The sequence below is a fragment of the Sphaeramia orbicularis genome, chromosome 8, assembly GCF_902148855.1.
Source record: "Sphaeramia orbicularis chromosome 8, fSphaOr1.1, whole genome shotgun sequence".
NCBI classification, from domain to species: Eukaryota; Metazoa; Chordata; class Actinopteri; order Kurtiformes; family Apogonidae; genus Sphaeramia; species Sphaeramia orbicularis.
The window spans coordinates 43703027-43716720 of NC_043964.1; the positions used below are offsets into that span (position 1 = coordinate 43703027).

A 13694-nucleotide genomic window follows, 5' to 3' on the forward strand; every position below is an offset into this window, starting at 1 on the left:
TAAAAAAGCTTCCTGTCCACTACTGTAAATAAAGACTTCTGATTGTATTTACACATTTCAGGGCACAGTGATATAAAGTGTCTTTCTTCTCACTGTTTAGAGACTAGTTGTACCGGACATCCTGGTACAAGTTACTCACACCCTGTCTCAAAAGAATTTATGTGATGTGATTAGATGTGTTTAGTTCACACTTGCAGGTACCAGTCACAGACGGTATTCAGGTAAGATACATTCACACAGGCTGAGTGTGACCCACTTTTCTTTGCATAGAAAGTGTTTACATCAATATGATGTTATGGTACAGTAGCCATCAAAAGAGGAATATATATTTTTTGTATCATGAGGGTGTATCAGATAGTGATTTCCGTTGTCTGTTTTGACTTCGGCAGATGGTGTATTTTTATCACTCGCATTTACGCAGTGTGTATATTTAAGGCATTCAAAGACAAATGCAAAAGTCATGGAAGTTTTTCTTTAGGTTTACTGGATCTGCTCAATAGAAGCCCATGCAACCCTAAAATTCTCCAGAAAAGCAGAAATAATGGCTGATCATACAGGTAAATTTCTCACCTTAAATTTGCAAAAAAAAAAAAAAAAACAGCGGCAGAATCATTGTAACTATCCATCTAGCAACATTTTCATGGTACTAACTCTAATTTTAAGATGATGTGGCTATGTCCTCCACTGCTGAGTCCATCCAGGCTCTTTTCAAAGAGACGAACAGCCAGCACACCACAGATAAAGGTCTGTAACATGAAAGACGCCATCATTATCTTTAAAATTAGTAGAAAGTCAATGATTATACATGATACATTGATAGCGATCTTCTCTGCAGCAATGCTAAGGTGGACTCTTCAGAAGACGGTGGAGACCCATCCATCCTGCAGCCTTTTATTGATCAGAACGCTGGTTGAAGAGCTGCAGAAGATTAAGCAGGTTGCAGTTATTCAACATTAAAATCAAGCCTTTTCATGTCAAATTTCAGGTTGATTTGGAACTCTTTTTCATTTGCAGATGATTTTATATTCCAAGACCTAGCCTTACTATATCTTTTAATGACCTCTGTCCTAGATTCACACAAATCAGCCTTTTGTGCATGTAATCCCCATGCTGCACACTCTCTACTATGCAGTTCTTCAGGTAAGACATGTGTGACTCAGAGTTTACAACATCACAGTGTTTTAAGAAAACACATTACAATTCAAGCATTCATTTAAGCATTTAAACATGCTTGGGTTGTTTTGTTTTTCCTCTTATACTGATTTGTTTTTGCTGTGTTTTATCTCATCAAGTCAGGTGCAGTGATTCCTAGATATCTGTACCAGACAGTGTGTGAATGTTTGATGAAGCTGCTGATATTACCGTTGCCTTACTCTGCAGTGGCCCTGAGCACACTGAAGAGCATCAAGATGGAAATGACCACACCAGGTATTCAGCATTAATCAATAGATGTGCAGATGTCTGAAATCTGTGTTGTGCTCTTCTTATGGATAAATACAGTTACATTCTTTCCACAGGGTCTTTATATCAGAGGAGACTCATTGCAGAGCAGAACCTAAAGAATGACCACTTAAGACTGCAGGAAAGGTAAATATGATCTTTCAACCACCTTTAATTTATGCAGATGAATCTGTAAAGTGTCGTTTGTATGTGTGTTTCCCTCAGGGTGTTTGTGCTGGCAGATCCAGCTGTATTTTCTGCCCCACTGGAAGCGGCAGTGAGAGCTGACTTAGAAGCATCCAATTCTCTGAGGGACACAACAACTCAGAAGAAACGCCTGGTGCTGCATTTGCTGCAGACGGGGCTGGGGTCGGACTGTCAGAGCTCCAAACTGGCTCAAGCTCTTGGGGTAAACAAGCCAAAGATGACACTTCTGAAAAAAATGTCTCCATAAATTATATCCTACATGTCACTTTGAGCTACAAAACTTTTGTTTTCTGTTTTGAATGATGACACTGAATTGTTGGCAATAACACTCCAAAAACAGAAATAGAAATGGAAAATAAAGATGGATTGGCTCAGTCAGTCACAGGAGGTCAAAAGAACTGAAGATTTCCATTTGGAATTCACTTGGATTTTAGTACATTTTTCCCCGCCCCCTGTAGGAGAGGAAAGGGGTTTTGTTTTTGGTTCAGTTTGTTTGTTTGTTTGTTTGTTTGTTTGTTTCTTTCTTTCTTTCTTTCTTTCTTTCTTTCTTTCTTTCTTTCTTTCTTTCTTTCTTTCTTTCTTTTTTTTGTTAACACTCTAGCAGCAAAACTATAAGTTGAATTCATACCAAATTGGGTTAAAAGATTGCCAGTGACCCAGAATAGATCTGATTACATTTTAGGAAAAGTAGGTCAAAGTTCTAATTTTTTATGAATTTTTTTAAATCTTTTTTTTCCCCCATTTACTTATAATGGGCGAAATTTCACATGTCTGCAGCAGCAAAACTATTGGTTGAATTCATACCAAATTGGGTTTATAGATTTCCAGTGACCCAGAATAGTTGTGGTTACATTTTGGTAAAAGTAGGTGAAAGTCCAAATTTTTTATGAATTTTTTTAATCCTTCTTTTCTTCCATTTTCTTATAATGGGTGACATTTCAAAGGCCTATAAAAACATACATTTTGTTTAAATTTACTTCAAACTTGCCACCTATATAGAGGTAATTGATATGCTGACATCAGCACACTCATAGACATGATGACATCAGTGGAATCGATGTCAAAATAAGCTACAATATGTACGAGGGTGGGGTTTGTTGTGCCTGGCACCACTTGTTTGTTGTGCTATGATTTCTTTATTAGTTTAAAGTTTTGGAGTTTCTACCAATGTCTGGTCAAACATTCATGTGTACTGCTGCATTGGAAATATGTTAAATAGATCAATCATTGATCTCTGTCTTTTGTCTCAGGCTTTAGGGGACCAAAGTGTAGAAAAATATTTCCAGGAAGCAGTTCTAGCTGTGGAGCAGAGTGTAAAGCAAGGCGCTGGAGGCTGTACAGACTATATGAACAAACTGCAACACATTTACACAAATATCCTGGCTGCCACTAAAGAAGGTGCGTGCTACTGCTCTCTTTTCTTCTAGTACTTACACCGATCAGCCATAACATTCTGACTGCTGATAGGAGAAGAGGTAATAATATTGATTATTTCGTTACAATGACACCTTTCACTGGGTTGGATATATTAGGCAGCAAGTGAACATTTAGTTAAGTTGAAGCTGATGTGTTTGAAGCAGCAAAGTGAGCAACATAAGGAACTGAATGACTTTAATAAGGTCCATACTGTGATGGTGATGACTCGGTCGGAGCATCTCCACAACTACAGGTCTTGTTAGGTGTTCCTGGTCTGCAGTGGTTAGTACCGATCAAAAATGAACTAAGGAAGGACATCCCAGTCTCAGTACAATTGAGCATCTGTGGAGCATACTGGATAAACAAGTCCAATCCCTCCCATTTCACAAATTACAGGACCTCAGGGATCTGCTGTCCTGGGGTCTTGGTCCACATACCACAGCACACCTTCAGAGGTCTGGTGGAGTCCAGGCCTCGGGTCAGAACTGTTTTTGTGGAAAAAGGGGGACCTACACGATATTAGCCAGGTGGTAATAATGTTCTGCTCCAACAGATGCTCGATTGGTTGAGATCACACACCAACTTGGAGGACCAAATATTCACTCACTGTCTCATATATCCCAGCCACTGATAGATCCCATCGTAATGAGATAATCAAAAGTAATGTCACCTTGTAAGTAAGTAAGTAAGTATTATTCATAGAGCACTTTTCACAGACAGAGTCAAAAAGTGCTTTACAGTACAAAGTACAAATAAACAGTACAAGTAAAATACAATTAAAATACCATTAAAACACAATAAAATACAATTAAAATACAATTAAATTAAAATATGATAAATACATAAAGTGCTGTAGCAGTCCTGAGTCAGTTGGGAAATTAAAAACCCTGCTTGAACAGGAGTGTTTTGAGGTGTTCTTTAAAACTCTCTACAGAGTCCATGGACAAGTGTAGAGGCAGATCATTCCAAAGACAAGGTGCGACAGCTTTAAAAGACCTGTCACCCTGTGTGCTAAAACAGGTGTGACAAACCATCAGCAGGTGCTGCCCTGAAGACCTCAGGCTACAAGCCGAGCAGTAGGGCTGAATCCGGGCAGCAATGTATCCAGGGGCCTGGCCATGTAGAGCCCGGAAAGTTAGCACCAGAATTTTAAAATGAAAATGATATAAAATAGGGAGCCAATGGAGTGATTTAAGAATGGAGGTGATGTGGGCTCTCCTGTTTGTGCGGGTCAGAAGCCTCGCAGCAGAGTTCTGTAGATGAGCCAGCTCCTTCTTGCTTAAGCATGTGAACAGGCTGTTACAGTAGTCTAAGCGAGATGACACAAATGCGTGGATGATCATCTCAAGCTCATTGATGGACACCATAGACCTAAGTTTGGAGATGTTGCGAAGTTGGAAGAAGCAGTTCCTCACCAGTTGTTTGGAGTAGTACTCTAAAGACATGGCCTGGTCAAAGATGACACCCATATTCCTCAGTTTGGTCTTCACCGAAGAGCTCAGGTCACCGAGGTGCTGTTTAATCCCCGGGACAGCACTTTCCAGGGCAATAATGAGGGTCTCCATTTTGCTGGAGTTCAGCTGGAGGCTGTTATCATTTAGCCACTGCTTTAGCTCTGACAAGCAGTTGGTTAAGGAGCTCAGTTTGGGGGGCTCAGAAGACTTAAAGGAGCAGTACATCTGGATGTCATCCGAAAACAGACGATAGGAGACAACACTATACTGCCGAATAATGTGGCCAAGGGGGAGGACATAAAGCAAGAACAGGACTGGCCCCAGAACAGAGCCTTGTGGCACACCACACAGCAGATCCGCTGAGTCAGACTGGATGTTATTGATTGACACAGTGAAGCTTTTACCAGTCAGGTAAGAGGAGAACCAGTCTAGCACAGGACCTGACATCCCTATCAGGTCCCTCAGTCTCTCAGTCATTATGGTATGGTCCACCGTGTCAAAGGCCGAGGAAAGATCTAGCAGGACCAAGACCGTGGATTTCCTGGAATCTGCTGCCATCATGATGTCACGGGACACTTTTAATAGTGCGGTTTCTGTTGAGTGGCGTTGTCTGAAACCAGACTGAAAAATGTCATGAATCTGATGTGTCTCCAGAAAAGCTGTAAAAGTTGTTTAGACACTGCCTTCTCAAGGATTTTGGCCAGTAGGGGGAGCTTTGATATCGGCCTGTAGCTTTTGAGTTCAGTGGGGTCCAAGTTGGTTTTCTTTAGTTTTGGTTCTACGATGGCCTGTTTGAAGGAGCTGGGAAACAAACCGGTTGAGAGCGACAGGTTAAAAAACTTTGTGACCCATGGTCCAATTGTGTCAAAGACACTGACAAGATGCTTAGGGGGGAGGACGTCTGCAGAGCTGGAGGAGGGTCTTGTTTTAGGTAAGAATGCCGAGATGTCCTCCAATGTCACAGGGTTGAAAGAGGACCAAGTTTGAGGAGGGGGATCAACTCAGGTCAGACAGCCAGAGGGTGGTGGAATATTTTGTTTAATATCCCTGATCTTGTCAGTAAAAAAGTTTAGGAAGTCATTGCTGTCAGCTTTACTGAGCATGGGGGCAGCAGAGGACACAATGGAGTGAATTGTGTCAAAGATTATTTTGGGGGTTTTCTTGTTTGTAGCCATGAGTTTTTGAAAATAGCTGGAATGTGCCTCCTTAATCATTTTATTTAAAGAGGTTATGAGATCCTTAAGATATAACCTCGCCTGTCAGCGGTCAGGTTGTTATGGCTGACTGGTGTACAAGTATGAGCTAACAATAAAAAAGAAATTTGAATGATTTGCTCCATTTCTTACCCTTTTTTTGTTGCAGAAACCAAAAGCAATGATGACTCTGATTATGAAACTGTATTGCCCAATCCAGAAATCAGCTTCCATTTGTGGCATGATGAGGAAGATTTATGTGAGTCAGTAAAACAAATACACAACTTTACTCGTACAAGATCTACAAATGAATCATAATATCTCCTTGCAGGGAATCTTTTGGCAAACTTCACCCTCCGTTCCAACTCTAACTCTAGTGTTGATACGGAAGAAAAGGAAACAGGAGACGATAAAATGGACAGAGAAGATGACTTTGGCAGCGTGAAGAAGCCTTCACTTAAAAAGTCTACCTCATTAACCAGTCGAAGAAATGCCTATAAGAACCTAAAGCTGGGAAATAAACTGAAGCTACTGAGAGAGAAGATTGAAGACTTTCCTGGAAACACTCCTGTTCTTAAAGAGGAGTTGAGTCACACGGCCCGGGTCATGGTAATGGGTGATGATCGTGTGCTGGGGAGGCTGGCCAAGGCTTTTTACGCCATACGGTGAGGAGTTGACTGTTCATGAAAACCCTCTGCTAAACAGTGTCACCAACCTTTTTTCTATTACCTTATACGCATTGTGACATAGTATAGTCACCTTTTCAGCAAAATTCCCTGTATGTTCTCCCACAGAGATAAAGAGTCAAAGCGTTTTACTTTGACCAAGAAGCTGAACTTGCAGTTGTACTACATTCCAGTTACTAATGTGGAAACGTCACTCAGTTCAGCTGTGAGTTATACTGAGACACTTTCAACAAAACTGACTAAGTTGTATCATTACACAAGGCTTAACAAGAGACATGACCCCCTAATAGAGGCTGACGAATCTGTTTGGCTAATATTAGGCTTTTCAACTGGAATTACTGAATATCAGATTAAATAAAAACTACCCTAGATCCAGTTCAGTCTAATGCATCAACAGTCCTTGCATTACAATTTAGAATCTTGAGGAATGACCAGAGATCATGACCTTTGACCTTAGGTCACCAAGCTGTTTTAGGTCCAAATGAATATTTGCGCCAGATTTATAGATCTTCCTTTGAGCTCTTTGTGAGATCTTGTGTTTTTAATGTAATGGGGACCAAAAGATGGACAGCATAAGATCTGTGGACACACCTACAAAACAAACATCACATCAGGATTCACTTAGATTTTTGGTGGTGAATTTAATATTCAGTTCAAGAATTATTGATTTAGGCACATATTACTTCCACACTAGTTCAACAGTCATGTAGACTTTTTTAACCAGTGTCAGTCAATCAGGTCTCAGCTCTCTCCTGCTCAGACCTCATTCTCATTCTTCTGTCTTATGATGACCCATCTCAGGAGGAAGACACACTGTCTCTGGCCTCTTTGTTGGGAAGAGTCGATCCTTGGTATGACTGCAACATCAACATCCTCCAATCGACCATCCCAAAACTTGATGAAATGGTAACAGTGGTATGAAAAAGCAATATGTCCACATACAGTGAGCAGTTGAAATGGAGCTCATTTCTCATGTAACTTTCCTCTCCTGCAGCAAACAAACCTCGGTGGACCATTGAAGCAAAACTTCTTCCTCCTGGACACATTGTGTTACTACATTCGCTGTGGGACGCGGCCTGTTAACCTGCCACTATATACTGTTAAGGTACAAGTGATTTCCATGTAGATAGTATGTATGGCTAATATTCACTGAATCTCATTAGCTATCTCGGTTTGCTTGCATCAATAATACTACCTCTCCCTATGATTCCTAACTGAAGACATCCAAAGACATGACCCTAGTTATTGCATCATTTGGTTGTGGTTTACTCTCCAAACTGTTGTATGAGTTTTCTTTTGCATGATGTCGGCATAAATTAAGTTTTGGATGACACATTTTATACAGAAGACTTGGTTGATAATCAGTTCAAAACAGGAAGGTTTACGTGATATCATCTCATTTTTGTCTGAGACCAACACAAAAATAAGGTTTATTCCCAGTCTTGTGAAAATTAACACTGCAAAGCTGACTGAAAGCTCACTAAGACTGAAAAGCACAATGAGTGGTTAAAATTAAGTGTTGCAGTAAAATGTATTTTTGGTTCAGAGATGTAAATTGTGTGTATGTGATTTGCCCAGCTGTACAATGAGAGCAGGGAGCAGGTGAAGGTATGTGCAAAAAGACGAGGAATGTTTATGCTTTTTATTGTCTGTAAGGCAGTGGTTTCCAACCTTTTTTGGCTCGTGACCCCATTTTAACATCACCAATTTCTGACGACCCCAGACAGTCAAAATGGAGACATGTTTTTGCTAAAATCAATTTGTTTTTGATCATGCAACAGTTTACTATAGTATGTTGCAAATAAACGTTAATTTTAGACGACATTAAGGCTATATAATGTATATTATTATGGGTGGAGGCAGAAAAGCCAGGTGTAGATTACTGCACAAAGTGTGAATTTTATTTTCCTTGGTCAGGATATGTACAGTCAGTCCAGCTTGGATTTACAAGGCTGACAATTAATACCGAACAAACAATAACTCAAACTAGGAATTATGAAAGAGCTGCATCTGAAACCGGCCACAATGAACATTTGAAAGATAAACAGTACCACAATGCTTCAGTTTCCACTTCACAGTTTGTCATGTCTTTTATGTATTGTGATTGTCTCTGTCAACTCACCATACATTGTTTATTAGCATTTTTTATCAATTACTAGAAAATTCAGGCAACCCCATTTGAATTCCAGGTGACCCCACATGGGGTCCCGACCCCGACGTTGAAAAACACTGCTGTAAGGTGACCTTGGGTGACTTGAAAGGCGCCACCAAATAAAATGTATTATCATTATTATTACCTCCGCCAAGGAGGTTATGTTTTTGCCAGGGTTTGTTTGTTTGTTTGTTTGTCTGTCTGTTTGTTTGTTTGTCTGTCCGTTAGTGCGCAACATAACTCAAAAAGTTAAGGACAGATTTGGATGAAATTTTCAGGGTTTGTTGGAAATGGGATGAGGAAGAAATGATTAAATTTTGGTGGTGATCGGGGGTGGGGGGGCCCACGGGGGGGGGCACTGATCGTTAGTGTGCAACATAACTCAAAAAGTTATGGACAGATTTGGATGAAATTTTCAGGGTTTGTTGGAAATGGGATAAGGAAGAAATGATTAAATTTTGGTGGTGATCGGGGGTGGGGGGGCCCACGGGGGGGGCCACTGATCAGCCTTGGCGGAGGTCTGTGCTCTCCGAGTGCTTCTAGTTATTATTATTATTAATGGTAGTCAGCTGCAGAAAGACAGAAGGAGCATGAAGGAAAGGGAAGGACTGAGGATGCAAGGAATCAAGGTTAAGGAGGTGAAGGATTTTTAGCATTTAGGGTCAAATGTTCAGAGTAATGGGGAGGTTGGATTGGAGGTGGAGGGTGAAATGTGAAAGAAAAAAATGTCGTAAGAAAAAAAAGAGCAATTTTAACAATATTCTGCCTGTTACTAAATGTTGTGTGCCCTTGTAGATCCACTGTGATCTGTAAATCAATTAATGCACATATGTAAATGTTAAGATGAGATGTGATATTGTTAAAATTGCACTTCTCTATAGTTTGTAGATGTGAACATTTTCATAAAGTAATTTTACTTAAACACTAAAAAATAGATAAAGTTTGGAGTTACCATTATCCATAAGTTGTTACGTTATTATTTTACTGGTCCAATATGTTTGAGATCATGTTGGGCTGTACGTGGCCCCCGAACTGAAATGCGTTTGACACCCCTGTGGTAGATGCTGCAGTTTTGTGTCACAATGAATATGGAAATGATCTGTTAAAGTTGTGTTTAGATGATCCGCTCCAGTTCTGATGTCAGCTCTAAGGTGGAGGAGGTGTTTGTGTCGAATCTGGAGGCGCACATCCCTGAGTTCAGACACATTAAGGAAATAAGTTTAAGTATGTTTCTGAATATTTTTTCTCTTTCTGTGTATGTATATGTATCCATATGAAAATCATTAGCGTATGGGCAAAAAGAAGAATGTAGATGTTTTTCTTTGACAGAGAAATCATCTGCACGCAAAAAGACACCATCGGCGAAAATCGTTGGCGGAATCTTGTCAGTTAATCACATAAAGGTTCAGTCCTCATCCTTCAGAGTCATCATTTAATGTTATAATGCATCTTTTAACGTCAGAGCAGCAGGACTGGACTTTATTTGTTTTCACCTCCTTAACAGAGCTATGCAAGCAAACGAGAAAGTATAAAGGGAGCAGTACCCATGACCTGTGGGCTGATGATCACATCTGAACCAGATCTAACATCAGGTCAGTATTTTATGGATTTTATTTTTATCTACTTAATGTAAGACGAGAAAAGAAATGGAATGTAACTCTGACTACTTTGTGTAGGTGAGGATTATCTCACCATCAGGTATGACAGTGTGATCCCAGGAGAAAACACAGTAAGACATTTTTATATTTTTATCTATTGCTGACTCATTGGTACTTATTGCTTTTACTGTGCTTAAATTGGTCTGTCTTTTTTTTATTTTTATTTTTTTAATCATAGGAGATCCGAACGAAAAGTATTTCCATAAAAACTTTGGAGCATCGAACACTCACTGTGTGTCTGGACAAGGACTCTCGAAAGACATATAAAGATATCCAAAGGTGATGTATGACACTGGAGCGTTTCTGCTTGTTCTGTTAAGTCTATAACAAGGCTGCAGCCAGGAAAATAATTAAAACTGATGAACTAATTTCATGCCACGCTATAATATTTTAGCATTGACTAGTACACCTTCCTTAACATCATCCATTAATTTGTGAACCACAATTTTGAAGCCTAAAGGTGTATGATATGGTTGGTACCATGTCGACATTCTGAACATGTTTGATGCAGCGCCTTCAGTCTTTTAGGCTTTAATCATGTGCTTGATTTAAAGTGCATGAAAACTCAATACAAAATATCTTTCTTCCACAGAATTGAAATCTCTCCATGCTTGGACCCAGGATGCAAAATCCAGTCCAGGTTCAGTGCATCAAGTGACCGAGAGCTGCCTCTGAGCAAATATCTGGACCAAGTCCTATCCCTTCCAGTCAACACTTTCACTGGTGTGACCCTCTGAAGGATCTGAGCTGCACAGGACCCCCCATTCTGTACATAGTGTTCAGTATCATACTCTTCATTTTGTTTAAAATAATCTGTTGTTATTGTTATGTTAAGTTTTGGGCAGTTTTATGTTGTGTATTCAGAGGTGAGAAAGAGCAGTGGCAGCTGGGGAAATATTTTTTGGTGGGGCGCAGTATGAAAGTTTTCAGATGCGCTATAACCACATGTCGCCACTAGGATACGCCATAGCACATCCACCACTACTTTAAAATATTAATGAAATTAAAATGAAAATGCACAGTATGTATTTTCAGTCGTTTATTTTTTATATGTAAATTTCCCCCATCTATCCTTCAAACATGTACATTTTTCTGTGAGTCTATTGTTAAAGCCAGGCATGTCCCTGACATGTGTCTTTTCCACCGATAATATGGCCAAAGTATTTAGACCAGAGGTGAAGGTAGATCGGATGGCGTTAAAAAAAACCAGAAGATAGCCTATGGGCTAAATGACATTGTTGTTACAATAGTGAGTAGTATTACCTACTAATCTATCTGCTGATAGGCTATAAATATATAGTGTACGTACATCATATTGTCATTTTAAAAGTAGCTCACAAGCTGAAAAAGTGTGTTCACCCCTGGTTTAGACGATCTTATGACATTGCATTTTTTCTGAGAAAGGTCTTGATCCTTTTGGGGATGTGACGTTTACCCCTGTGGGTGGTGCTTGGGCTCTCCTACCTCTTGTATTCAAGGGGGGTCTACTGCACATGCACCATTTATAACAAGAGTCTGTGGTAAAGGGAGAGTCCTCTGGCACAGATTTTTGCGCCCCAAACAGGAAACACTTGACTTGACTACCCACAAATGACCAAAAATATTTTAAAACTACACTTGAATGCAAATTATACACAGTACTCATGGGCTGTATCATGTACAGCTCATTTATTGAAATATTAATGTTTTTGTAGAATTATTTTATGTGATTCCTATCGTCCTCTTCTTTATGTGAGACAGCACCCCCTACTGATGGGTTATCACTGGCAAAGCGGTTTGTAAAAAAAAAAAAAAAAAAAAAAAGAAGAAGGCTTTAATGTAGTGAAGTACAAAAAATTCTGATAAAAAATTACCCTTTTGTTGTATATTTCTTATTATTTTTGTCCTGTTGTAAAACTAACTAGCTTTCACAAAATTAAACCAAAGCACTAAATCATAAAATCAGACCAGTGTGTTTTCTTTTTATGTCGTGTTACTTCTCATTACGTGTTGTTACATCTTTTTTTTTTACCTTTATGTCATTGTTATCTTGTTCCACTTTGTTACGTCTTATTTGTGTTTTAAACTATTTTTATCCTGTTGCTTCTTTCACATTGTTTTTATCCTGTGTGAAATGTACTAAAGAAAACAGCAGCATTGCATTGTTTCATCAATTGAGTCTGACAAAAATACAAACTACAAAAACTAACAATGATTCCCCTAAAATACATTAAGCTAAAGTAACAAACATGTTTTGAAAAAATAAAAATAATATTTCTCAGTTTTGCATTTAGTTTCAGTTTATTTACACATCACATACAAGAGGATGATAATATTTTTTTAAGTCAGCAAACCATGCAAAATGGTTTGTGCAAATACTTCTCGTTAAAACAAATTAAACTAGAAAAGCACTCAGAGAGCGCAGACCTCCGCCAAGGCAGATCAGTGCCACCCCCCAATCACCACCAAATTTAATCATTTGTTCCTTGTGCCAGTGTCAACATTTCCTGAAATTTTCATCCAAATCTGTCCATAACTTTTTGAGTTATCTTGCACACAGACAGACAGACAGACAGACAGACAAACCAACGCCGGCAAAAACATAACCTCCTTGGCGGAGGTAACAATCATATCACAGAAATGAATCCAAATGCAGGCAACACCATAACAAAAAAAAGCAATGCAGCTTACATAGACAGAAGTTGGAGTAAAATACAAGAAAAACATATGAGGCATTAAGAGCATAAACACAGCAGGACAGAAAGTGACACCCCTTGTGCCTTGTGGAATAACTGAATGTTTGAAGAAACTTGGGAAGGTTGTGAGTTCAATGAAGATGTTTATACATGAAGACCCAGGTCTGGTAAACATTCACATAAAAACTGATAGACATGTTTAATTTTCTGAAGAGGAGCAGATAAATGCAGAGCTAATCATTCTAAAAGAAAACCTTAATGAGGTAAGTGGGGTAAGCAGCAGAGCAGTATTACAATGAATAACCCAAGGATAAATAAAAGCTGTAGTAAATAAATAAATTCATTCATTCATCTTCAGAACCGCTTTATCCTCGAAAGGGTCACCTATCCCAGCTACCTGTGGGCGAAGGGTATGTCCTGGACATGTCGCCAGTTCATTGCAGGGCTGAAAATACTTTATTTATAAATAATTAAATAATTAACTAAATAAATTAATAAAAGTCAATATACAGGAATGATTAGTCAAACGAACTCTACTCTTGAGACAAAATCTAAAAATAAAAAAAAAATAAAATAGTCCTCCACACTGCCAGGGGGCACTGCAGGTGTGGAGGCTCATTTCCTGGTGAATATTCAAAAGAAAAGCAGAATTCTGAATGCGACAGGTGGTAACTGACAGTCTCTCTGCTCTTTTTAGCATCAAAAGTGGAAGTTCAGCATGTAGGTAGGATATTCCGTTAGAAGTCCTGGTGAATCACCTACAAAACAGAAATGGTGAAGTAAGATTTATTTGGGTTCCACCTCATATAGGGA

General features: G+C 39.2%; 1 protein-coding gene across 2 annotated transcripts; it reads left to right on the top strand.

The window, feature by feature from the left end:
- Positions 1–180: 180 nt before the first annotated feature.
- pik3r6b (phosphoinositide-3-kinase, regulatory subunit 6b) lies at positions 181–12025 on the top strand. Of its 2 annotated transcripts, XM_030142175.1 has the most exons (20): positions 181–221; positions 479–557; positions 664–744; positions 836–936; positions 1072–1140; positions 1293–1428; positions 1518–1587; positions 1666–1849; positions 2898–3045; positions 5880–5969; positions 6042–6375; positions 6505–6601; positions 7198–7302; positions 7391–7501; positions 9667–9772; positions 9878–9951; positions 10053–10140; positions 10225–10277; positions 10385–10485; positions 10799–12020. In XM_030142175.1, the coding sequence occupies exons 2-20, from the start codon at positions 542–544 to the stop codon at positions 10941–10943; spliced, it is 2109 nt and encodes a 702-aa protein (XP_029998035.1). In that variant the 5' UTR covers positions 181–221; positions 479–541; the 3' UTR covers positions 10944–12020. The 2 variants fall into 2 exon arrangements, with proteins under 2 accessions (XP_029998035.1, XP_029998036.1); XM_030142176.1 differs by lacking the exons at positions 181–221; positions 479–557; positions 664–744 and having other exon boundaries at positions 905–985; positions 10799–12025.
- The last annotated feature ends 1669 nt before the right edge of the window (positions 12026–13694 follow it).